Raw genomic sequence first — 27,526 nt, 5'->3', positions numbered from 1 at the left:
AAAAGAAGCCCTAGCTAGGTTTTTTTTCAAACTTGATGGTTTTAACATGTGTTTTGGAGGAAGATACCCAGTACTGGAGAAAATTTTGAAGTTTTTAAATTTACGAGGAAAATCCTTGAGGTAAATCGGACTTTTTAACATCTGTGGGAGAGAAGAAATATTCTGAAATGGGGTATTTTTATTTAGACTTTCAGTACTTTTATTTTTAAGTTTTTAGCATTTTAAATGTGAGGTTAGCATATTAAATAATGTGTGTGTCTATATATATTATATATTGATGTAGCCAAAAACTGTGATTACCCAAATTATTTTGCTGGTTCGTAAACGAGTCCAAGTAATTGGTGGAGAGAAATCTTTGTGGATTATTATCTGCGTCACAAACAAACGTAAGATACGCCGGGGATTTGTAGCATTTATGAGTGGGAAGATTCAATTATCAAATGCAGAGCCGAGATTCTTGACAAAATCACTCGAGGAAGACTTGGATTTAGGTGGAATTCCAGTTCGTATAATATAGGGAAGTGTGCAAGACAAATTGAGCATTATGTGTGAGCACTGCTTTATTTTCTTGGTTTCTAACGGACAAACTAACACTACCCAAAAAAATATTAACGACGAAAATATTATTTAAATATACTAAAAAATGATTAGGCCTTTTGTGAGACGGTCTCACGAATCTTTATCTATGAGACCACAATAAAAAGTAATACTCTTATTTTTCATGGATGACCCAAATACGAGATCTATCTCTCAAAATAAGATCTGTGAGACCGTCCCATACAAGTTTTTGCCATAAAAAATTAGTTTCTATCGTTATTTTATGACTGAAATAAGAAATTTATGATTAAAAATCTATCATTCAAATGAAATTTTTTACTGAAAGGGTATTTCAGTCATTTGACAAAAATAAATATTAATTCCATCCCAACAAATCAACAACTCTAACACCGACTCAGATTACTTCTCTCACAAGTCAGCCTCAGCAACGAAATCGACACCCAAGGTTCTCTATTTGTTTCTGTTTTTCGCGGAAATTGTTCGTTAATTGAGGTTTTATGTTTTAATTCTATGGTCGGGATCTCGTTATTATTCCAATTTTTTTTAATCAAAAGTGAGATGAGATCATGTTTGTTTGATTCTTTTGGCATATGAGAGATTATTATTTCATTTGGATTTTAAATGGGATTTGGCTTCTTTATATATATAGAAAAGGGTATGTATAGATTGCTCTTTGTAATTTGGCGCATCATTTTTTGTGGTAGCTGGAAATTTGTAGAAGCTTGTGTTTGCCGATTCGGATTTGGAATTTGGATTATGGAGAAATCATGGGACCTGCTCTGAATATCAGTAAAGAGATGTTTTTTTTAATCATAATAGCATTTTATCTGCTCAGTAGTGTTTTTTTAGTTTAGGAAACGAGGGACGATATTTTTTTCAGTGTGCCTTCCACGTTTAATATCCATCCTCTAAACTAGTATCTTCGACTCCACATTGATGAGACAGAACGCATTTTTGAATTAATATTTTTACTCCCATGATGTATTATTTTCGGTTTATCTTGATTCAGTAAAGGGCTCGTCTTAAATTGGGAAGCAAGATTTATACTTTATAGTGCTGAGGATACAAATACTCTTCTCTCAAAACAGTGCAGACTGCTGTGTTTAGTTCTTTGAATGGAGTTAGACGGGAGCAAGAGACGCAGCAAACGTTTTATGAATAGTGAGGGACGAGGGAACAACTGGATTGATGAACAACCTTGTGATAGTGCTGCAGCCGTGATAAGTAGACTAAGTTTTCCTATATGTGAGTTGCCAGTCCATATATTGTGTGATATTTTTTCTAGGCTTCCGCTGAAGAGTATATTCCAATGTCAATGTGTTTGCAAGACGTTTCTCGACCTTCTCAAGGATCCTTATTTTATCGAATTACATTTTTCCAGATCATCTACCTTAACAACCTATCTATTTTTTCATGAAAACTTGCGGAAACGTGCGATTCTCCGCTTCCTTTCCTTTAATCATGATGAGGTTGATATATCCTTGTGCTCTAGTGATGATCAAAGTTTTAATCATGACTTTCGTGTTAGGCCACATATTGCGTGTCAGATTAGTGCTCAATTCGATCACATCCGAAGACTTGATTTTGTTGGATCATGCAATGGACTTCTGTGTTTGTATATTGAATCACCACCAAAACCCTTCTATGCAATATGTAACCCTATATGCTGCAAAATGATAAAGCTTCCTAGCCTGGTTGTCTCAGCTCCCCTTTATACTCATGCAAACAATGCCGGATTTGGATATTGCCTAAAAACTAAGAAGTATAAGGTTATCAGTTTCATGTACCTTAAGTCCATTGACTCTGTGACTTCTGCAGAATCGAAAAAAATGGTAGCTAAAATACACACACTTGGTTCAGATTCATGGAGAAGGGTTGAAAATGCCCCTAGGCCAAAACTTAAATCATTTGATCCTTTTCTAAATGGTGTACTCCACTGGATAACCGACAGTTATAAACCTTGTGAGCTTGTAAGTTCATTCGACTTGGCAACAGAAAAATTCAAGTTTGTCCCGCCTCCAGCTCACTTCAGTCTACAATATGTGAACAGAATCTCCTGGATCAATATTGGGGTTCTAAAAGATTGCCTCTGCATCTGCTACATTTACGAGGATGCTGACTTCGAGGTTTGGTTAATGAGAGAATATGGAGTTAAAGAATCATGGACCAGACACGTCAGCATTGACACGAAGTTTTACATTAAATTGCAGGTTGAGGATCTGCAACGACCTATTAAATTTTTGAACAACGGCGATCTGTGGTTTATATCTAGTTCAGAATCTCTTGTTTCTTTTAGTCCTACTAAAAAAACTTTCAGGGAGTTGAGAGCAATGGGACACCGGAAAAGGGAGGTTAATGCGCATGATTTCAGCTTCATATCCCTCGAGGATGTTGTGGGAGCAGAATGTCCTAAAATGATGGGCATGAAACTTAAAAACGTGATGTCTTTGTGTTGATGCAGCAGTTTCATCCCACCACTTTATATGCCGGTCTGGTTTTCAACATTTTGCCATTACTGTGAATGGTTTTGTGATTTGTTTATGTAATGTACAATTTTTTGTTTTTGTTTAAGCTCAGTCCTTAAATAACTTTCTATGCATTGCCATTTATATGAAACTGCATTGATCATGAAAATATACAGTTGAAATTAATGTTAGATGTGATATATAAAAATACCCTGTTACATTCTCTTCGATGTCGTGTTTTTTAGTAAGACATTCCCATCCTTTGCATATAAGAATGGAATCCTGAAACTCCAATACAAGATAAATAGACATGTCAAAATGGGTTAGGTCCGTGTCGGTCCATCTCAACCCGTCAAAAACACACATAAAATTAGTTAGATTTGTGGACTAATCTCACTGCAAACTAAAATGTGAGAGTTGCACTTCGATGGACCAAGGAGCAGGTTGTTGAATGGCATGGTAATTAAATTTTGCCGTCCGATGGTTGATATATCTATCTTCTCTCAATATTACTGTTTTAGGGCTTAAAATCAACCTAAAGTTTTACTTCAGCTTAAATTATACATAGAATATATATCAAATAAGAAATTCAATCCGAAAATTTTATTCTAGATTATATATTAATAGGGTACTGTTTGTTAGACAATATTTCTTTATTATTATTATTATTATTATTATTATTATATTATATATATATATATATAATATTATGATTAATATTTGACCCTCTTTGATATGATCATGTCACACTATCTTACCAAACAAATTACACGTGTATTTTAAATAATTACTAAATTATTTATATAAAATTTCACATTACTATCCATACAAATTTCCATATATTTGCATAAATATTTTGTTTAAAAATAACATTATCCAAACAATAATTACAAATTATCACAAAATAATTATGAACCTTTTCGATATTATTATTCATAATTTTATGGGAAATTACAATTTTTGGTCTTGTGTATTTGACTGTTTGTATTTTTTATCATCTGCGTTGTCAAATTTCGATTCTAATCAGTTATATTTGTTTTTTTTTCCTTTCAATTTTAGTATTTTTTTTTGAAGTGACGCATGCATGATGCCGACATACAATTGACATATACAGTATCGCATCAGCAAGCAAACGAAAAAATGATTAAAATTCATTTGAAATATATATGTCAAAGACTAAATGTTGATAATTTAAATGACCAAAATTACAAAGATGCATACATAAAAAAATTTGCAACACTTCCTAATTTTACATAAAATTTGACTAGAATCTAAAAACAATTGTTCACGGATATAATTGTACAAGCACACAACATGTGCATAATAACATTAGTCGCACAAACTTGTTTGAATTATTGACTTAAAGAACGATATGTACCAAATCAACTATTTTTCGACCCCCGTATCCCTAGGGCCTGAGACCTGGAGGCATTGATCTCTTAGGACATTATTAGGATGCTGGTTACTGGCCCCACACAGATGAAGAAATACAGCAGGAATGATAATCGATCAAACACAAGCAAATGAACAATGATGTTGCAATATATGATATTGTACTGATTGAAATAAGTAAATGAACTTCACAGATATTATCATATTAACGAGCAATGAAATGATGATTGGACTCTCGATTTTTTTTTTGTTGGAGTATATGGATTGACAGAAACCAGTTGGTATTTAAAAGAAATGCTCAATCTACTGATGAAATCCTAGCACGAGTTATTAGAGCAGGGACCATTGTCCACTCCTATCATTTCAGCAAGAATCCACTGTATTACCTCTTCCAAAATCTACCTGGCGACCTCCTCCTATTGGAACACTCAAAGTAAATGTAGAAGCAGTGGTAGTAGAGATGAAATATTACTTTAGTGTTGGAGCTGTGGGACGTGACAGTAACGGACATGTATTATTTGCTGATGAAAAATGCTTTCAAGAATGACTCTCACCACATTTAGCGGAGGTGATAGAGGGGCATTAAATCTAGATGGGATCATTGGATAGTTGAACCGGATGCACTTTCGGCAATTCATGGGTGAGTCTATGTTACACCATAGATCTACTACCGATTTTTGTTTTGTAAAAGACGATCATCTCATTTTAAAACAAAAAATGTGGAGTCTATCAATATACTTTTATTTTATAGATAGATGATCGGCTGATGATAAAGCATGTTCATCTTTTTTTCATCTGAGGAGAAATACGATCGGAAAAATCTAATTCAAACTTCTCCGATAAAATAAGAATAGCCCCTACGTTCAAACCTCCTTTCTTACCATTAGCAAGAACTTGTTTCACTTGCTTATCACAAGGAATTCGAACAACTGCTTCAAATACAGTATCAGAAAGTACCGCTTGTGAAACCTCAATATCCACGAATACAGTATCAGAAAGTACCGCTTGTGAAACCTCAATATCCAAGAGCTTATTAGCTAAATGACAATTGACACGCTTGTGAAACCTCAATATCCACGAGCTTATAAGCTAAATGGCAATTGGCACATACAATGCTCAGTCGCTTCTTATGGATTTTCATGTGCTCTGTATACTTACCGGCAATTCATGCTATAAAGAACTCAACTCCCTTTATCTTTATACACTCCCATCTCAGAATCCGTGAGGAGACTCTGCTCCAATTCACATGGAGACGTCCTACATCACTGTCCGCCCAAGACTAACCATGTGGCTCATGAACTAGCTATTGTGAATCGTTTTTTCTCGTCCTCAAACGAAGCAGAAGTTTTAAAAAATTTTAAATCTTGACATTCGAGATATTGTTTCAGCACTCGTATGATTTTAATAGAATAAAAATACATATGATATTTAAAACTTTTACCTTAGTGAATTTTCAATTTGCTCCAACTACGCCGGTATAAGCAAACGTAGCTCTTGTTGTAAATCCCACGTACATTCTTAAAATCTCTTTTCTTCAATCTTCGAATCAGGTCCACGACCAGATTACTTGTTGCTCTTCTAACTTGCACTAGAAAATTAGAAGAAATTTTACGTTGAGATTGTGACCGAAAACAAGGAGAGTGGGATGATGTGATTTTCAAAAATCCCTTGGCTTTGAGGCTAGGGTTTCCAAAATTGAGAGTCGAGAATTTTGTTTAACCCTAAACCTAATACACATATATATAAGCTTATGGCACATTAATTAAATTAAATACTTAATTGAATTAATCAATTAATTATTCTAGTCCAACTAGTTTAATTAATTAATTAGTCTTTTTAAAGTCCAATTAAGAACCTTAATAATTGTATATTGGTTTTGTACTCCTACAAGCCCATAATACATTCACCCATTACATTTAATTTAAATCCTTTTATAAATTCAACATTTGAATTTCATATTTAAATTATAAATTCAACTCCTTGAATTTATTACATTCAAAATTTAATAGTCATAAATTCAACATCTTGAATTTATTTCTCAGTGTTTTCTATAAATTCAACTCTTTGAATTTATTATCTCAACGGGGCCAAAATAATCTAATACTTGTGTGACCCTCAATGGCTAAGGGATACAGCTAGCCGTGGGTTCACAACTCTTTGTGATCCAGTACATGATCTTTTATTCGGGCTTACCCTAATTTGTCTTATTCTATGTATCAACAATTGATCATGAGAATTTCAGAAATCATATTACTAATTAAACCTATCAAATCATGGCAAGAGCGTCTAGTAGCACCGTCCATGATTCCCTATGTATCACTGATAGTGCCTGCAATAACCAGTCGGTTATGATTAACGTACAGTACGGTCCCTTCATCTCATATATCCCGATCGAATCTGTGACCATTGGTTCATTGAGGGTTGCATAAGAATTTGATAAATGTGTGACACATATTTGAGAATAAATAGTGACATCGTACGTACAATTGGAGAACTTCTTCCATAATGTGCATCTCATACTCTGGCCAGAGATTCCATGCACTATTATTTCATCAGTATCACACATGATATCCACATCCGTAGGTGAGCGGTGAATTCCCAACTACAATGCATTGGCTCCTACATGTGTCGCAACTGTACCCAATCTCGCCATCTGATGACCCTCCTGGAGTCGGTAAACGAGTCAAAGCACATCCCTAGCACATAGAGCCTCAGTGTTGTCCCGGGTCGTAAGGACTAATGGTGTACAATCATAACCACAGACTTATCATCTCGATGAATGATAACCACTTGGAAAGTCCTAGGGAGGGCGCTTTAGTATAATCATCATATGACTACCTATCTGCATGTTTGGACATCTCTACTGTCCTTACCAAGAAACGCGGTACACAACATCACAGATGTTAGTCTTGAGCTCAAGCGACCTTTATCCATGTTTGAAGCGGCTGAATCGATTAGGAACGAATTTAGATTATACAGTGTTTACAAATGAGTTTCAACCTCGAATTACGATTCATTTGTATTAAAGTAAACTAAAGGTCTTTATCAATCTTGATCACATGAGTATACAGATAAAGAAATAACAAATCATGAAATAATGAATTATATTAAAATAAAGATTTTATTACAATTGAGTCAATAAATTCCCTAGCCAACAGTTGAATTACAGAGCATCTACTCTAACACTAGCGCAATGATGTTGCAAGTGGACGTATTGTTTGTCTTCTTTATTTTGTTATATTTTTTTCTTTTTTACGCGTGCTCCCATGAAAACTGCACAGACCTTGAACACACAACACACAATTACTAATTACCAATTCGAGTAACCTTCGATTGCTCGAAATCCTCTATAAAGATTAGTAAGAAAGTTAAAAGTTTTATGTCTGAATAAGTTTCCTCTCTCGGCTTATTGCATTCTTCGATTTCTCCAAAATCTCCATTTCCCACCAAGTTCACAAAGGATTTCGATTTTCCATTGCAGCGATTCAATTGTCCCATCCGCCGTTCACATTGAGTTCAGGCTCAAGCTCGTCAAGCTCGTCATAGGTTCTTACTAAATATATCATCTCATGTCGTTGAAACCATTTCTTCTCCAGTGACTCATTTAATAACTAATGAATCTTGGCACGCATTGTATGTTTGTACAATATTTTTATAAAAAAACTCATGTAGTTAATTTTGTAAGATAAATATTTTAAATAATATGATGATAAATTATATTTGAAGATGATTTATGATATAAAAGTTTTTTAATTTTGAATATTAGTTTTATGATTTTATCTAAAATAATTGTTTCTATTTTTATTAATTTATGAATTATATATTGAAGTTAGTATATATTATTAAATAAGTTTTGTCAAAACATGAGAGTCAATGAAAAAATGTTTAAATTTTAAAATAATTTGGAACCTTAACAAAGAATATCTTTTTCTTAATTCCAAAACAATTTTTCACATATTTAAATCTACTATAATATTATATTTAATGTTGGAGAATATGCTTACATTTTAATATTTGATGATTAAAAATAAATCTTATTAAATATTATTTATATATAATTTATTCGAATATGGTAATCAAAATCAAAATTCTTTAAAAATAATAATTGAAAATCGCATGCGCACAGGTAAACCCGGAGTGAAACAAATGCTTTCAAACACGTTGGCTGGTAAAGCACGTTGAGCTACCCACTGGTATTTCATCACTCCATTGCTTGTGTGTGTCTGGAAATGGCGGAAGTTGAAAATCTCGATGAAGCTAAATCTTCCGGCGAAGAAGGAGCCACGTATAAACAGGAAGACCTATCCACACCCGAAGCTCGTAACCCTAGCCATAGTTCGGGCTCCGACTCCGACTCTGACTCTGAAGACGAGGCTCTGGCGAAGGCCCAAATCGAAGCCCTAGAAACGGAGTTAAGCAGAAATCAGCTCAATTATGATGCTCATGTCCAAGTAAATACTAGAGTTTCTGTGCTGCTATCTGTTAACTGAATGTATGCGATAGTTCATATGCTAACACAATGTGTGGAAGGGTGTAGTATTTGCTTATGTATTTTTTTAGCTTCATAGTATTTGGGGGACAGGTTAATTGGAATCTTAACTTTCTTTTCCCTTACTTTTGAAGCTAGTTTCTGGTATGGTTTCCATGTTACTTCGAAATTTGACTGTAAAGGTGAAGTGAATTGAGGCTTTTATTATCTCTGTCATATGCGGTACAAAAGAGAAATGGCTCCTTATTGAATTTTATCTTCTTTCCTCGGTGGAATACGTAGCACTCCGAGTTCCCTGTTAATTAGCTTAAATTTTCAGTCTCTGAGCTTATTTTCCAGAGTTTTTCCTTCGAAGTTTTTGGGCTGTTATTGGACTAGTGTTGTGGAGATGCTTTGAACTTGATCTTTGGGTTGGTGGGGAAAACTGAGAAGGGCTCAAAATTTCCTGACCTGATGTGGGGTCTATGGCTTTTAGTTGTGTCATGATTAAGTCTTTACACGTTCAACTTGAAACAAAGCTATGCAGCTAGCAGCTTGTTTTATATTCAGGGATTTACACTTGTTTGCGGGTGAAAACACACTGTCCTCCATTCTCTGACGCCTTTTTTCCGATATTATAGTTATTGATGAGATTTGTCCCTCTCTGATCACATAAATTGTTTCGAAACAAGGCAAAAAGTTTGGACAGGAAATTCTAGAAATTACTTTAGGTGGCACGCAAGTATGGACGCATTATGGAATATGAATAATGTTGCTTCATCTATTGGTTAATGTAAAATTGAAAACTAAGATTATCGACTGTGGTATGGATTAGTTTGTGATTCTTTTTTCCGTTGTTACAGTATATAAAGCTCCTTAGGAAGGAAGGGGACATAGAGAAGCTGAGAAAGGCTAGGGAAGATATGATTGTAGAGTTCCCAATGAGTTCTGAGATGTGGAGGGAATGGGCTAAAGATGAAATAACCATAAGCACTAGGTATGTTTCCTGCTGGCTATCTCCTCTGCTCCTCTTAATTCAGTTCATACTTGTGTTTAGATTTTCACTGGACAATGTCATGCCCCACACGCGCAATGCTATGCGGCAATTTGTCTTGTAATCAAGACCACCCTTGGTTTATCATTTCATCTGTAGTTAAATTTGTGTTTGTCACGAGGATAGCCTTTCTGATCTCATACCACACATGGTGCTGTATTATTTATGAAATTAAAGAAGCCTGCAAGATAAACAATTCCACCCATGTCTTGATTTGTTTCTTGCTATTTTCTTATTATCTGTTATAATTACCTATCTTCGTCTTTATTGTCACTTACTGAAAGTTAAAATATTGTCATTTTCCGCTTCCTTCCTGTATAAAACTTATGTATTTTTTGTGTCAATTAATTAATATTTGGAATCAATTTCCAGGGAAACCTTGGCTTGATTGTTTTTTTGCATTATAGTAATTTGTGTCACTGTGCATTCATGCTTTTGTTTTGATTAATTTTGTAGAACGGAGGCATTATCTTCAGTTGAGAAGCTTTACGAGCGAGGAATGTCTGAGTATCTGGTTCGTTGTTAAATCCTGTCACACAATGATCTAATTGTCAATGAAATTAGTGCTGTGATTTGTATTAAATCCTCTGTAATCGTGGAAAAACAGTAAAAGTAGATCAGATGTATCCTAGCTTGTATTATTACTTGTTACAACTGATATTAGGGTGAAATCAGCCAGGCTATACAAGACTGTTATGTTTATTACTTTTTGGCTTGCTTAATCTTCCTGGAAACACGATAAGTGGAATGTAGTATGATTTTTTCAAATGGAAAGCATGCTGAATATAGAAAGTTCTAGTTGTTCTATAAAAATATGGAAGAGCACGTTCTAATTGCATCTTGACTGTGCATTTACTTCATTGGTCTTTTTGCAAACTTTGTTATAGTAATTTTTTTTTTTACCTTGGTGGACGGACATTCTGAAAAATTGAATTGGAGTGGTGGAATTCCTAGTGACACGAATTGATGTTGGCTAGCCAATGCAATTAAAAATTGCCTTGGACATGCTAATTTGATGCTAAGGACCATTAAATCCCCAACAGATAATTGGACATTTTATCTACAAAACCGTACAATTATATTCAATTTTGAGTGGCCATCTTATTAACTTATGTTAGATTTATTGTTTTATTAGATAGAATACACTTCCTAAAAGAAGTTTGTAGTTTTTTCCACTGATATAATTGAAAAGTATCTGATATAGGTGATATGAAAAATAATGATTAAGAAGTTATCTATTTTATATTTTAAATTAAATGTCTTGCAAATGGTAAAAAGCAAAGTAACCTATATTTTGTATACGAGGAGGGCAATAAGAGAAGTAAGCTTATATTTCTCAACGGAATATTGCTGCTAACCTGTTGTTTGCTTCCATGCTGTTTAGATGTGTCCTGAATGGTTTTTACAAATGAAAAAGCTCACTGGTAATTGTTTGTGCAGTCTGTTTCCCTGTTGTGTGATTACTTAAATTTTGTTCAAGAACATGATATATCGGTTCGTGAGTGTTCTGTGGCTGGCATATCAAAGGCGAGAAATCTTTTTGAGCGTGCTCTTACTGCTGCTGGGTTGCACATTGCTGAAGGTCACAGGATATGGGAATCATACAGGGAGTTTGAAGAAGCAATTTTTCTCACAATTGATGAAATGGAATCTGGGGTGAGAATTATCTGATTTATTTCTCTTCCCCTTTCTGTAATTATCCTTCTACCAGATTAGAGTGCAGTTACTGAAAATATCCTACATACTATTTTCATTGGTTTTATTTGATTGTACTTTCTTTATTTCCAAATGCATTTCTGTAGTTTATCAGATCGCCAAGGCCTGTGTGATTGTTTGTATGCTTTTCTTCTGACTGCACTAGTACCGTATTTTCCTTTCGGTGGCATTTAGTGATGTTTGAATCCTTCAAGGTTGATCAGATTCACTAGACCCACCTTGAATGCTCAGTCTTTACAATTATCCTCCTTGAACTGGCCGTGATATAGTAGCTTCATGGTGCTGTAATTGCTTTTTGTAAGTGGGATTCCAATGCATACTGCATCACTCGGTCAACATGACTGGCATGGATATGGTTTTACCACTCATTTAAGATAATATATCTGGAGAGATCGGAAGCTTTTGCCTTATTTCCAGTTTATTTTAGCATAGCTACTTGACTTCCGTTCTCATTCTTTGGGCCATAATTTGTCGTCTGAGTTATAGATGACTTGATCTCTTCTAACACTATCAAACTCAGTTGTCAGTTATAGAGTTCCTGTATGGATTAATTTTATGCTTGATTTAGATGAATTCCAAAAGAATGGGCATGAATTGAAAGAACAAGGAAAGAGGGATGAATGTGGTAGCACAAGAGCAGGTGTAGGTCTTTCATTTCTGTTTGGGTGGCTGTGTGGCTGCAGGTAGAAATTATTCACAAAAGTTGCGGAAATAAAAGAAACAGGGGTTTAGGGTGGGGGGATATGAGGCAAAGTTTGTGCCCTTCTGTTGTGGTTGCGCTTCAAGAAAGTGTTGAAATGGGAAATACCATATTAATTTTTGGATTACTTTTTAGTTAGTGCTCCCTGCTTGGAAGAGAAAATACCCATCTCTTTCTAGCGTTGCATTAACAATTGATTGTTTTCTGTTTATGGGGCAGATGTCTTTTTTCACATACAATACTGTTTCTTTAGGTTATTGTGATTAAAAGGCCAAGCTAAATACTCAATACCTTCCACTTGTGATCAGAAGATCTCATCCTGTTTGTGACCAGAAAGTTGTTTTTCTTCAAATAATCTAATGGGAGATAAATCATGTTAATTAACGTTCTGTCTGTTCTTGTACCTTAACCGCTGTTTTTTAGTTAGGTTTCTTAATAATTTGACGTGCTATGTTGTTTTTTCAAATGATTTAAGCTTCTTCATGAAAGCAGCAACTTTCCATCATTAATGTGGGTGTTGTGATTTGCAGTTGAAAGAAAAACAAGTCCAACGTATACGGAATTTATTCCATCGTCAGTTGTCTGTTCCCCTTGCTGATATAAGATCCACTCTTCGCACTTACAAGGCCTGGGAATCCAGTCAAGGGAGCTCCATTGATATTACTGGTGGTGAATTGGATGGCCTTTCATCAAATGTGGTGTCTGCATACCAAAAGGCCTTAGAGATGTTGATTGCTCGTGCTCATCATGAGGAACAAGTTTCCCAGAAGGATGTTGAATCAGAAAAACTTCAAGAATACATGGTACTTACAAAGATCTTGAAGAAGTGAATGAAATTCTTATTCTTTTCAGTTTAACAATAGTCTGTACAGCTCTAATTTAAGGACAAAGATTACACAACAAAATACGGAAATATAACAATCTCCTAAGAACAAAAATAACCTAATATATACATATAACAAATCGGCTGCCGGTATTCTCAAGATTCTATTCGAGACTGATTTGTTAATTTTCTATAACTGAAATATTCTCAATATCCCACACTCCTTCTCAAGTCGGACTGTTAATATTGATTAAGCCTAGCTTGGAGCTCAAATCTTCAAAAATTTTCCTTGAAAGTGCCTTGGTTAGGATGTCCGCAGTTTGAGGACTAGTAGGAAGATATATTAGCTTGATTATTCATTCCTCAATCTTTTCTTTTAGGAAATGACAATCACTTTCAACATGCTTCGTCTTATCATGAGGCACTGGGTTCTTTGCAATTCTGATAGTTGACTGGTTGTCACTGAAACATCTTCATAGGTTCTTCAGCAAACACTTTCAGTTCATTCATAAGTCTTTGTAGCCATATCCCTTCACATATCCCGACTGCTAATGCTTGAAGTTCAGCTTCAGCGCTATTTCTTGATACAATAGACCGTTTCTTGCTACTCCAAGTAACTAAATTTCCTCAAACATAAGTACAATAGCCAGAGGTTGACCTTCTATCTACTACCGACCGTGCCCAATCTGCAGCGCTGTATAATTTAATGCCCTTTTCTGCTGATTTTCCAAAGTATAATCCATTTCCAGGTGTTAGCTTCAAGTATCTGAGGATCCTATAGGTTGCCTCCATGTGCTCTTCATTTGGATCATTCATAAATGGACTTACTATGCTCACTGAGTAACTTATATCAGGTCTTATGTGGGATATGTATATGAGTTTGCCCACAAGTTGAAATCTCCCTTTATTAACTGGGTGACAATTTCCTTTGGTTCCTGGTTTACTTGTTGAATCCAAAGGAATATCTGCCAGTTTGCGCCTAAACATTCGTTTCATCTAGAATATCCAAAATATATTTTCGTTGGGATACAGAGATACCTGATTGCGAGCGAGCTATTTTAACCCCTAGGAAATACCTTCCTAAGTTTTCAAATTCTTTGGCTAATAGAATCTCGAGAGTACTTATCTCTTGCTCATGATCCCCTGTTAAAATAATATCATCCTCATATACAATGAGGATATCAATTTTCCCCTTAGGTAAGTGTTTAACAAAGAGGGTATGATATGTCTGACACTGCTTGTCCCATACTGCATGATTACTCTTGTAAATCTGTCAAACCAGGCTCTTGGGGATTGTTTTTGTCCATATAACGACCGTTTCAGCTTGCAAACCTTGTCGGTTATGGCTTGAGACTCAAATCCAAGGGTATGCTCATGTAAACTTCTTCCACAAGGTCTCCATCGAGGAATGTATTCTTGACATCTAGTTGATAAGCGGCCAATCTAAATTTGCAACCAGAGATAGGAGAATTCTAATCGTATTTAGTTTGGCTACGGGATCAAAAGTTTCTTAATAATCAATTCCATAGGATTGTGTGAAATCTTTTGCAAGAAGACATGCTTTGAATCGATCAACACTCCCATCTTCTCTATATTTAATAGTGAAGACCCATTTTCAGCCGACAAGTCATTTTTCAGGAGGTAGCTCAGTGATTTCCCATGTCCCATTTTTCTCCAGTGGTCTAATTTCATCCTCTACAGCAGCTTTCCACTTTGGTATTTTGAGAGCCGCTTGTATGAATTTAGGAATCTTTGCTTGATCCAAACTTGCCACAAAGCCTGTATCTGTTAGATAATCTCTGATATGACACAAATTATACATGAAGTGCGTTGTGGACTCTCGGACACCCTTCCTCAGTGCAATAATAAATCATCATCTTTAGTAGACTCAGGAATAGAATTACCTGGCGAATCCTTTGGACCTGTATCCATTTCCAATTCTTGGTTCTGCTCAAGTGATGATCGATGCTCTGTCTCCTTTTGGTTCCTGTTTTTCCTAGAGTAGGTAATAATTTCATCATTTGCATTGGGTTGGGTAGTGTCACCAGGTGGGCTTGGAGTAGGCAAGTATAAGCTGGAAGGTTCTTCAAGACAGTACTGTGGAGAAGATATTTTGGGTCATTCAAAGCAAATGAGATGTGGGGAACATTTAAGTCATCGGTCTCCCTACTGATATCCAAAAGCTGATGTTCCTGTGCGAAGTTCTCCAATCATTCAGATTCTTATTATTGGAAGGAGATGGAAAAGGTTTCTTGAGATACATGAAATTGGGATGTCCTAACCTATAATGCCATAACATGATATTATTCTCCCTTTTTTGGAACATAAAAGTCTGATCTTGACCAACAGACACTAGACAGCTAGACTTATGAACTTTCCCTTTGGAAGAATCGTTTGACTCAAGTAGATAAAGTCCTGATCGTTCTTTAGCATCGCCAATCATCTTCCCCGAATCCAAGACCTGAAATTCACAAGATTTTGGAGAAAATTTAACGATGCAATTGTGATTCTGTGTGAGTCTACTAACAGATAGCAAATTGAAATTTAATTTAGGCACCAAAATGACAGCGTTTAAGTGTCAAATCCTTTGATATTCTCACTGAACGAGTTCCAGTCACTTTGGAGAATGATCCATCAGCAATACTGACCGTTATATTCCCGATGAAGTTGGTGAGATTATCTTTATCCCCAGTCATGTGATCTGAAGCACCCGAATCTACAATCCAAGAATTCAACTTATTCCTTTTTAACACTTGGGGCATTCAAGGAAATAGCTTTTTGTGCTAACGATCCTGTCCCAACATTTTGAGCATAATTGGCTGTCTGAGATTGCTTGATCATCTCCTTCAAAATCTCGAATTGCCCTTTGCTAAACAGGGTGGACTCAGTGGGTGCTGAATTTTTCTTCCTTTACAGCCGTGTTGCCTCGGTTTTGTGGGCATGGAGGTTTCCAATTTGTTGGTTTCCCATGAATTTTCCAGCAATTTTCCATTGTATGGTTTGGATTCTCGCATCATTCACATATTGACGTTCCTTCTTTTTCCGGTTGTATTGGCTGTATTATTTATTATTTTGGAACACGAGCAGCTAAGGCAGAATTTTCGGTCTGAGAATTAACGGCCAGGGTCTCCAACATTACTTTCTTTCTACTTTCCTTTCTTCGGACATCTGAAAATGCTTGTCACAGGCTTATTTGTTTTTTCCTTCCTTGAATCCTTCCATGGACTTCATCGAGATTTTTGTTGAGCAAAAATAGAAATTTGTAGACTCAGCTTCTTTTCAACGATCTGCCGATATTTGTTGCCATCATCAGGGCAATTCCAAGAGTGATCTTCGTCCATATCAACCTGCCGCCAATAGCAAGTGAGAGTATTAAAAATCACCTGGTTGTAGATCATGAAGGATACTCTCTATTTCAAATAATTCTGGGGTGTTCTCTTTATTTGAGTAGGTTTCCTTCACTCCATCCCAGTTTTTTTGGCTGGTCACGAGAGGAGAAAGTTCTCTCCTATTTCATTGGTTATGGATTAATCAATCATGACATAACCATGTTGTTTTCAGATTTCCAGATCTTGAACTTCGGGTCGTCTGCTTTTGGATGAGCCGCTGCCCCTGATAAGTAGTCCTCTTTGCCCTTGCCACATACGAACATCATTACTGATTGTGACAATTGGAGGTAGTTGTTTCCATTAAGTTTGTGGCCAGTAATGAGAATTTGACCACTGTCTTGTGCTCCACTCAAGTTGGAAACAGTAGAGTCTTGAGGAGAGGTGACCTCAGAGTTTGATGAAGAACTCGCCATTCCGAATTTCACCATATGAATGATCGGCACACAAATTTTTATCCCTAGGATATTAATGTCTCCGATACCATTAAGATGTGAATGAAATTCTTATTCTTCTTGATTCAACAATAGTCTACAGCTCTAATTTAATGATAAAGATTACACGACAAAATAAGGAAAGATAACCTATCAAATCTCCTAAGAACAAAAATAACATAATACATACATATAACAAATCGGTTGCCCATATTCTCAAGATTCTATTGAAGACTGATTTGTTAATTTGCCGTAACTGAAATATTCTCAATATCCCACAGCTCTGATCATTAAATCTATTGCTCCTCCATTCTGATGTAAATCCCCACTATGATTTGAATAGAAAAATTAACTACTCCTCTTTTGCCGCATCTTTAAAGATAGATGGAGATTCTTTTCCAAACTTTTGAAATGCTCCATCTTCATGAAACTCACGTTTCTGTCAGCCAATATCATCTCCACTATCATCATCATCATAGCACATTCCCGCTAGTTGCGGGGTCTACTACATGGATGTTGGTTTTCCAAACTAAGCATTTTCCTACATTTCATCTCGTAAACCAAGATCTAAGATATCGCCTTTTACGTTTCTGTCAGCCAAACAAGGAAAAACTTGTTATGCAACAGAAAGTTAAATTGTTTAACCTAAAAAATGTTTGTATACTTTTAGAAAATTGACATTTATTCCAAGAGTTGATCAACTGGTGGAATCTTGAGATGACTCTGGAAAAAAATATAGTAGATAATTAGATACTGTGCTAATGCTGCAGTTGTCGGTCTTGAGAAGAGGCATAAATTTGTAGTATAGTGGAGTTTCTACGCCATTTAACTGTCAAGTGGATTAGTTTTTCTTTCTTCATGCATGCTATTTGATCCACTCATTTTTGGTTCACGGTCATGTCTGTTCCTAGATTTCTTTCTTGTTCAAAACCAAAAAACTGAAGTGCTCCTTTTAGTTCATTGCTATTCCTATAACTATCTCTGCGTTGATTGTTTCTCAAGGACTAGAAAAACTTGGCTATTGTTCTAGTGAAGTGAAATATTTTTCTTCCCTTCCTTTATTGGCTGTATCTGTGACTAGATAGCTTAATAATACACTTGTGACTCGGTACACTTAAGTGAAGCTTGAGTGTATGTGTGTGTGTGTGTGTGTTTGTACAGATACATAGGCATACATCTGTTTAAAAGATTATGACCATTAGTTAAAAAAATGATGAAATAAAACACAATCATCTTATTATGTATAATGCTAACTGCGTAACACTATTTAAAATGTAAAAAGCTAGCAAGTCATCTACACTCTTCTTACAACAATAAATTTTTTCTTTTGCAATTTGAAGCGGTAAACTGTGCAAGTTGTGGAGATTTGGTGTGTGCATTTCATCATGTCTGTTGATATTACATACACAATTATGTGATCTTTACTGTTACCCAAATATCTATGTTTTGTTTGTGTTTAGTAATTTTTTGTTACTTAAATAGAGATAGACTGAAGTAATTCCATTACATGCTGAGTACCTTGGTGAAATTATGGCTTCTGGTTTTGTACAGGTGTACTTGAAATTTGAGCATGCTTTTGGGGATCCAGCCCGCATACAGATCCTGTATGAACGTGCTCTAGCAGAGTTTCCTGTATGTAGTGATTTATGGGTTGATTATACTCATTACCTGGATAAGACGTTCAAGGTTTTCTTTTCTCCTTTCTGTACCTTTCTTCTATTGTTGTCCTTCAAATATATTGATCTCATTTCAATTGGGCGTACCTAATGTTACAGACCTCGAGAATTGTGAGGGATGTTTATTACCGAGCCACAAGGAACTGTCCGTGGGTTGGAGAACTGTGGGTTCGCTACTTGCTTTCCCTAGAGCGCAGTAATGGTTCTGTGGAAGAGCTATCTATTGTATGTTTCAATTTTCATGTTGCATATCATCATTAATTAACTTGATGAAATAGGTGTGGTTTGGTCATTAAATACCAACACTCCTTGTGTTGTGTTGGTGGTTTTATTTTGGAGTGTGAATTTTTTACCAGTTTATTAACCATATCCGAGTTACGTCTATTAATATTTTTTCTTGTTATCTTTTTTATCCTGCTAACTCTCTGCCTTACATATTAATGTGTTCATAATCAATGCAGCTTGTCTACAGTTTTATGAAGTATTTTTGAAGATGAATGTTTGTATGAATGTTGTATTTGTTACAACCCTACAACCTTGACTGCTTCTTGGCCCGCGAAGAATTAATGACCGCGTGAAACTGCATTTATTCTGCAATATAATTCAACTTTTTCTTGCTATGCTGTTGTTGTTTTGCAAAACTGGTTCTAGAATACTCACTCAGGCACTGCTTGTATGCGTACGTAACGCAGCAGGCAACATAGAATGTCCCAAGTTCCAACATTGGGTTTCCTTTTTCTTAAGCAATGTTCTGTCTTTCCTCTCTGCTCTACAATAAATGGGCGAAATTGTCATATTAAGCTTTGTGAATCTTCAATCTCTGTGGCAATCATATAATTCTTTTATCCTGGAAAATTAAAATAATTATAAATAGCTAACTGAGGGAATGGTTTTCATGATACTGGAGATTTCTCACACCTGTTCTTGTTTTGGTTTTGTCCACAATGAACGTGACTGAGTTATTAGCAATAAGTATTGGCTACTAATTGCATGTTCGTTGGTTGAGATGCTACTTGTCGTTGTTAAGTTAAAAATGGAACGGGACAATGCTTCTCATGTCATATTGTGGATGTTTATATGCCTTTTTTTTCTTTTATTTGGAGTATAAGAAATTTAGACTATTGTACAGGCTGATTTCCTTGGCCAATATAATTGTATTGCTGTCAAGATTCTATTTATCACTGTCTTACCAGTTACATCAGTTTCATCTTCCACTTTTGATATGTGATTTCTCATCATCCAGGCATTTGAGAGATCACTTCGGTATTCGTTTTCCAGTTATGACGAGGTAATATAAAATCTGTTTGAAATTACTTGTTATGCTTCACTGCCATGTTAATTGAAAGCCATAAAAAGCTATTTTGTTGTCTTAGTGTCACTTTTGTTGAGTCCTGGTGTCATGATATAATTTTTTGGAGGACTGAGTGGTGTAAATGGACAAAATCGAGCTAAATAATAGGCATTTTTTCATATTCGAGCTGGAATATCTCTATGCGGCTCAAAGATCACTCGAAAAATGACATAATTTGGACTCGAGTTTGACACAACTTAATTTTTGAATTTGAGCTGGATTCTTTTGGTACAAATTGGATTTATTGAGCTTTATTAAGATAATGCTCAAATTCAGATTTAAGCTCTTGGGCTCATGGAATTTTTAGTGCATTTAAAAAATATTAACTAAAGCATTAAAGCTTGTGAGAAGCACGAAAATTGTCGAACTAAATAATTTGAGCTTGGATGCACCTCAAAAAATATACGAACAAGCTCAGTTGCAGTTCGATAATTTGGAATATAAAAACCGAATAATATTTGAGCCGACTCTATTCTTTACCTCCCTTGTTTTAAAAGCTTCAAATTCTGTGTGATTTCTTGATGAATCTTCTCTTTCATCCTACCACATTGAATGGTTTGTTGCTAACACCGAACTTACTTTTAACTGGTATACTGCTTTCTTAGTAATGATTTTTCATAACTTGATAACTTGGAATGACTTAAAGAGGCAAATTATTAGGCATGTAATGGTATCATGCTTTGGAGCTTCTTCCTTTTTCTTCATTTTTATTATTTATATTATATTATTAAGTTTGAGACATCTATAATAACTAATTTTGATGTCATGGTCTATTTTTTGTTCAACCAAAAATACTCCTTTCCCAAATTACAAAACATCTGTTTTTTGTTTAATAAAAATGTCATCAAAATTGACATCTTATCTATTCCTAATAAAAATCTTAGTCGCTATATTTTGAACTTTTAAATTAAATACTCAAATCTTTCATAACATGAAAAATAATTTTTTTATAAATTATTTTTTTAAAATTTTATTATAATCTCTCGAATTTACAAAAAAAATTATTGTACAATAATTTGTTTTAATAAGTATGCATGCATCGCGTGCGAAGGGGCACTAGTTGTTTAAATGTCAGGGAGATGTAAATCAGATGGATTGTTGGAAATATACTGCATGGTCGATTCTTTTCAAATACATGTCTCGAGTATAGTTGTTTTTAAATTACCTGGAACAAGTGATTTTAACAGTAAGAAAACATGAGGTAAGATTTTCGATTTGTGTTCACATCGGGTCCTGGGATAATGGGCGTCCAGATCATTGATACGTGAAATCAATGGGGAAAAACTTTTGCCAATTTGGTGAAGTGATAGGAAAAGGCAAATCCATGCCAAGCTATCTATATTACCCTTTTTTGTTGTTGCTGACGTTCCTTTTCCTTTTTCTAATTAATGGACACCAAAATCACAATTTCTGTGGATGAAGGAATATGATAATTTAACGTTACTTAGAATAAATAATTGAAGATCAAGACATAATTTTCAAGTGACTTTACAGCATGCAGTCTGTTATTTGTGCATCTGAATGTTGCGGAACTTTTGTGAAAATACATTATAAGTTTCTTTTGTTCATGGACTATTTGTGTGTTGTTAATGAAGCTCCGCTTTTCGTACCTCCTGTCTTTTCTTGTTATGCTATTTCGATTATACTTTTCTGAGACGGGCTTCGTTTCACTGTTTCAGTACCTAAATATATATCTCACTAGGGTTGATGGGTTAAGAAGGAGATTCTCTACATCATTACAAAATGAGAATGACATGGACTATGCGGTTATACGGAATGTTTTTCAGGTTTCCATTGCTGACTTATAAACTCATGTGCTGTTATTTTAAGTGGTTACTATATCTTATCTGCTACAGTGTTCACCCAGCTCTTCCTCTTTTCCATTTTGCAGTAACTAAATTCTTAAGCGTTACCTTTTGTTCTTTGTTTGTTTGGTGTTTTCTCGTGTTTTAGTTGCTTGATTTGCAACATTACATTAATTTTGTTCTTTGTATATTAACTTTGAAGTGGATGGCTACTTGTCCCTATTAAATGGCGGTCAAGGTGGCAGTCGGCCCTCGACTGCCCGCCTTTGCCTAAGGCGGTCCGAGACTATCCGGAGGCGGAGAGGCGGTGGTGACGGTCAATGATTTTAAAATTCTAGTCAACTATCAAAGTCAAATAATTTTAAAAATCAGTCAATCAATTTAAAAAATCCTAGATATAATAAAAATATCCTCACTCTCTTTTGTATTTACTTTTGTTTCAAAGTTTCTTTCATCACCTGCCTCAAACCGTCTCTAGCCGCTGCATCAGTCACCACCTTAATTATCTTGTTAGTTTGCATTTATATATTTATTTACATTTTGTCTTATATATTACATAAAAAATGATGATTATTTGTAAGTACATTGCATAATTATGCATGATTACCTAAAAAAAAGTTGCTAAAAAAATTCAACCAGGAGGCCGAGGCAGTAGGCGATCATTGACCGCTCCGCCACCGCCTACTGCCATTAGTATCTTGTACTATTCAAGACTGATATTTTTCAGGATTATTTAGAGCTTTATGTGTGTTAGTGTTTTGGATAATAATGGGTTAATTACTTCGAAGAATCAGTACCTATCATAATTACAGTACTCAGGCTTAATTTTCATTTTCTTTTGCTTGCTTCAGAGAGCATCAGATCACTTGGCCCAAGATCTCAAGAATACATACAGTTTGTTGCACATGCATAGTTATTGGGCTCATTTAGAGTTACACTTGGGAAAAGATTCGACTGCAGCACGTGGTGTCTGGGAAGGGTTGCTTAAAATTAGGTCTACTTTTTTTTATACTTTCATCATAAGTGAAATCTCTTTCTTTTATTCAGATTATCTTAGCTGTTTGTTCTTCAGTGGGTCTATGCTGGAAGCTTGGCAAGCTTATATAGCAATGGAAATTGAGATGGGCCAGATAAATGAGGCCAGATCACTCTATAAGAGATGCTACAGTAAAAGATTCCCTGGGACTGGCTCAGAGGTATATTGTTTAATTTTGTTCTGTTCATCATCTTAATTCTTTAGAGAACCTCACTTCTGAAACATTTTAAGACTCTCAAGCCTACTTGTATGAATCTTACCGTAGAAGCTTTCAACATATTGCTTCTTTGTAGTACCTTCTCTTTCGCTTCCAGAGTTTGGAAGTTATCCATTTGTTTTGTTTGGACATTTTTCTTTCTTGATTGAGAATGATGGGGCCATGGGGGTAGTGTGGCTGAATAATGGTTGAAGAATTCTTCAAAACACATGTTGGTTGGACAAAACATTGCACTGAATAACTGATGATTCTGTTCTTAATCATCGATTGAACTTGTGTGGCAAAATTCTGGTGAAAAGAGAAGGGAGAAAGAAAAGTAAGATGTTTGTATTGCCAATGTGTATCAATACATATTCTAATATGAATTTGGAATCTTGATTGAATTTGAAAACTTTCTACAAGTGTTGGATATGTACGCATACAATGTTACTTGATTTCCATTTCAACAAGGATTTAGGATTTTCCTTATAGATTTTCTAGCTAAGGATGTTTAATTTGCGCTGCATAAATAACCAATCCCGATTAATCAAATTTAAGTATTGGTGTACTAGATGAATAATTAACTATTATAACTTGAATATGGAAGTATGAAAAGTGCAACTAGAAATTAAAAATCCATTAGGGGACAGGGTATACTATGCATGCAAGGTCAGACTCTAGAAAGTTGGCATTTTTCAGCTTTATTTTATTTTGGGTGAATGCCTCGCTAGATTCAGCACCTGACACCTGTTCTATCTCTCTAGAGTCATTTCTAGAATTCTAAATGTTGTTTAATCAAAGCATATGTATGTCAGTGTTATAGTGCATTGTATTAGATGATACCTTCCTTTCCTAAAAAACAGAATCATTCAGGACATATGCCATTCATGGGTTCGGTTTGAGAGGGAATATGGTTCTCTGGATAGCTTTGATGCCGCTGTGCAAAAGGTACTAATTTATACTGCATTTAACTTTGGTTGTTCACGTTGCATTACTTATAGTTTGTCCGGGTTTTTGAAGACATTTATTTACTTAATATATTGGTCTTATGATTAAGATGTTCTTATTTTTCATTTTTTCACACTGTTGCAGGTGACACCGCGTCTGCAAGAGCTGCAGTTATTTATGTTGCCGCAGGAAAGTAAAAATATTGGTGCAGCAACAGATGAAAAAGAAAATTCTAAGAAGAGTGCTCGCGAGAAGAGGAAGCCTGTTGCCAATTCAATCGATGAGCAGCCTCCAGTCAAACGTCGTAAAGATATGGATCAAAAGTTTAAGACGCATGAAAATGATGAAGATCATACCAGATACCCGGTTGAAGTAACTCAGGGTGCCAAAGTAAATAACAATGCAGTGGAGAGTTCGAACAAAGAAACAAAGGATCACTCTCCTAAAAAACCTGTTCCTTTTGATGATCAATGCACAGCCTTTATATCAAACCTCGGCCTAGAGGTATATCGTTTTGCAATCACGTTAATAAACTTTTTAGTGTTGGGTTGTACAAGAATAAGTCGTGTAATTCTATAGTAGATCTAATTCGGTAATGATGATTTGTGCAGGCAACCGAGGGGGACCTGCGTAATTTCTTTGGTGTTGATGGAGGAGTGGTGGATATTCGAATACTAACCGACAGATTCACAAAAAAATCAAGGGTAAGTCCCAGTAGTAATTATCTCCTTGACAAGTGTTGTTTCACTGGTCTAAAGAGAGAATATGTTTTTGGGTTCCATCTTCTTACATGTGATCTTATGAAGGGATTGGCATATGTTGATTTCACCAACGATGCTCGCCTTGCTGCGGCTCTGGAAAAGAACAAGCAAAGCTTGCTTGGCAAGAGATTAAGCATTTTGAAATCAGATCCACATCAAGGCCGAAAAAAAAGAGTAGCTGGTGTGCATCTTGTCCTAGTGTGGCTCTGGAGCGCTTTTCACTCAAGTGTAGTAATTATTAAATCTGCTCATGTTATATTATCTCTTATTACTCAAGTGTAGTAATTATTAAATCTGCTCATGTTATATTACCTCATATTCATCAATCTGCTGCGTCTGCCTTCATCGAAATTATTGATTTTTCAAACTGGAACTTAAGTAGAACTTTTAGCCAAACAAAGTCTAATCCAGTATACCTGCTCTTTGTACCTCCGGAAATTGTTGTGTTATTTCTGCATCTGAATATTTGTGGATAAAAATGGGACCGGTAGCTGAGAAAATTTTCTGTGTCTCCATCTAATGCTTCATCGTTAATTATTCTTGCTCCTATTGGCTATGGAATTTTTCTGCCATCTAGCAATTATATCTACTGCTATTTCTCTCTAAACGACAGGAAATGCCAACAAACCAAAGAACATGGGGGAAGTGGATTCGCCCGAGGCTTCCAAAGGAAGAAGGGGGTCTCAACCTCAGTCTGTAAGTAAGGCACATAAAGAGGATGTCCAGTTAACGGGAAGGAACACATTTGCAGTGCCAAGAAACGTTAAAGCCCTGGGTTGGAATAGCAGCGACAGAGGTAAACCTCCAGCCAAAGGGGTCAGGGAAGAGGGAGATGAAATCCCGAAATCTAATGATGAGTTCAGGAAGATGTTCCTGAAAATTTGAATATGGATTTGTCGTAAGTTTCTTGCTAACAATGTGATCGGTGATTAGTGCCATTACCTCTTCTTTTGATGATATCTGAGAATTCGATAATTTTACTGTTGAGTCTTTTGCTAGCTTTGTCACACTCGGCTAACTAAACCCTTTCGTGGGAGTGAGGAATTAAAGTGTGTTTTTTTTTTCTAGGATCATTTCGAGCTAATTTTCTACGGGCTATTGTCCCTTGGTTGATTTTAAAAAAATTACTGCAGGACTAATTTCTACATAATAAAAAAAGGTAACCCTGGGAAAAAACCAAGGTCTTGAGCTGTCAAATGTTGCGAAAGCTTTCAAATGTTTGGCTAACGTCACAAGATGCACGGGTGAAATATTTACTAGAAGTGTTTTATACCTCGTTTGGTTTTTCTTGGAGACTTGTGGTAAAAGAATTTTGGAGAAATGAATGTGTGGAAATATATTAAGAAATTAGTTGTATGCGTGGTGTTTTAGCGTATATTCAACGGTGGTAGTAACTCGAAAGTCCACTAGTTAGGGACATAACCATTTCCATCTCAGCGTAGAAAGAAAGAGAATTTGTTTTGAGATCAATAATGACGGTAAAAATTATGATTATCCCTTTGGGTTTTGAAAATATGATTATCCCTTTGGGTTTTGTTTTCAAAACCAATTTTCCATCTCCATGTACAAAGTCATTTATTTTCATTTTATTTTCTAAACGCTCATACTGGTAGAACATGTGGAGAATTTAAACGTGCATATCAGAAAAATGAAGGGCTCAAATAAAACAAATGCAAATACGCCTAATAATATTAAAACTCTTTAATCCCGTTTTCATTCACCAGCTTCTCAGTTCATTCCAGCAAATGGGTCTGGTTTTGAAGCTCCGTGGTCTGCTTCTAAAGCTCCACTGTTTGTTTCTTAGTTTTGTCACGAGTTGAGTTGAAGCTGGTGATGACGTCGACAGAGACTCTCACATAACATGGCCAAGCCCACATCATATATCATGACATGATCCCTTCTCCACTCTCTCAAATCCCCACAAATATACCCTTCAAGAAAGCAATCAAGTACAAAGAATGCCTCAAGAACCATGCAGCATCCATGGGAGGAAACCCCATCGACGGGTGCGGAGAATTCATGCCCAACGGGGAAGAAGGAACAATTGAAGCCCTCACTTGTTCAGCCTGCAGCTGCCACATAAACTTCCACAGAAAAGAAATCCAAGAGGAACCATCTTTTCACGATCCCATTAGTCGCTACCACCACAATGTCACAAATCCAAGCACAATCATTGGGAGAAAAGTATTCCCGAGGCCCCATCAAATGTTCACGTGCTCTGGCAATATGGAATCTCAAGATGAAGGCGATAGCCACGGCAGTGTTGGTGGGATGTTCGCGGCGAAGAACTCGCCTCTGTTGGTGAAGAAAAGATTCAGGACAAAGTTCACTCAAAATTGTTCGTGTTTGCAGAAAAAGTTGGTTGGAAAATGCAGAAGCAAGAAGAAGGTTTGGTGCAACAGTTCTGCCGGGAGATTGGCGTCAAAAGAAGAGTGCTCAAGGTTTGGTTGCACAATAACAAGAAGAATCTTGCCAAGAAATATAATCCCATGTTAGATTCTTAGGCAAACCTAGTTTATATGGGATGTCTTTCCCCTTGACTAAAATATTTTTTTATGGGATGTCTTAATTTCGAAAATTTGTATCGTTGGATCTACCTGGAGAACCAGCTTTGTAAATAGAAGCTAACTTTAGATTTCGATTGTGTCGGCTTGGTAGAAATTGAATTGTTTTTCTAGTTAATTAAATCAAATTTATTGCACAATGTATTAATTAACACGAGTAATATTGTCACGAGGATCTCGTGTTAAATTATTT

At 35.7% G+C, this 27,526-nt stretch overlaps 3 protein-coding genes across 8 annotated transcripts; all 3 read left to right on the top strand.

The window, feature by feature from the left end:
- The first annotated feature begins 936 nt into the window (after window positions 1–936).
- LOC142546986 (F-box protein At3g07870-like) lies at window positions 937–3,190 on the top strand. Of its 5 annotated transcripts, none has more exons than XM_075654999.1 (2): window positions 937–1,003; window positions 1,568–3,188. In XM_075654999.1, exon 2 carries the CDS (start codon window positions 1,674–1,676, stop codon window positions 3,012–3,014), a length of 1,341 nt encoding a protein of 446 aa, XP_075511114.1. In that variant the 5' UTR covers window positions 937–1,003; window positions 1,568–1,673; the 3' UTR covers window positions 3,015–3,188. The 5 variants fall into 5 exon arrangements, with proteins under 5 accessions (XP_075511114.1, XP_075511117.1, XP_075511113.1 ...); XM_075655002.1 differs by having other exon boundaries at window positions 948–1,003; window positions 1,647–3,190; XM_075654998.1 differs by having other exon boundaries at window positions 954–1,003; window positions 1,263–3,189.
- Window positions 3,191–8,528: 5,338 nt separating this feature from the next.
- Window positions 8,529–26,222, top strand: LOC142546984 (uncharacterized). Of its 2 annotated transcripts, XM_075654996.1 has the most exons (17): window positions 8,529–8,866; window positions 9,747–9,880; window positions 10,394–10,451; window positions 11,378–11,593; window positions 12,884–13,156; window positions 18,548–18,682; window positions 18,772–18,897; window positions 19,916–19,960; window positions 21,703–21,810; window positions 22,680–22,822; window positions 22,901–23,024; window positions 23,934–24,008; window positions 24,153–24,512; window positions 24,620–24,712; window positions 24,815–24,950; window positions 25,383–25,667; window positions 25,903–26,222. In XM_075654996.1, exons 1-16 carry the CDS (start codon window positions 8,645–8,647, stop codon window positions 25,652–25,654), a joined length of 2,520 nt encoding a protein of 839 aa, XP_075511111.1. In that variant the 5' UTR covers window positions 8,529–8,644; the 3' UTR covers window positions 25,655–25,667; window positions 25,903–26,222. The 2 variants fall into 2 exon arrangements, with proteins under 2 accessions (XP_075511111.1, XP_075511110.1); XM_075654995.1 differs by lacking the exon at window positions 25,903–26,222 and having other exon boundaries at window positions 25,383–25,767.
- A 276-nt stretch (window positions 26,223–26,498) lies between these two features.
- Window positions 26,499–27,438, top strand: LOC142546985 (zinc-finger homeodomain protein 4-like). Its single transcript, XM_075654997.1, is given in 2 exon segments — window positions 26,499–27,098; window positions 27,101–27,438. Coding segments are annotated over 2 exon segments (612 nt in total). The 5' UTR covers window positions 26,499–26,659; the 3' UTR covers window positions 27,274–27,438.
- Window positions 27,439–27,526: the final 88 nt, after the last annotated feature.

The sequence above is a fragment of the Primulina tabacum genome, chromosome 5, assembly GCF_025594145.1.
Source record: "Primulina tabacum isolate GXHZ01 chromosome 5, ASM2559414v2, whole genome shotgun sequence".
NCBI lineage: Eukaryota > Viridiplantae > Streptophyta > Magnoliopsida > Lamiales > Gesneriaceae > Primulina > Primulina tabacum.
This window is presented reverse-complemented; position numbering and strand designations above follow the sequence as displayed.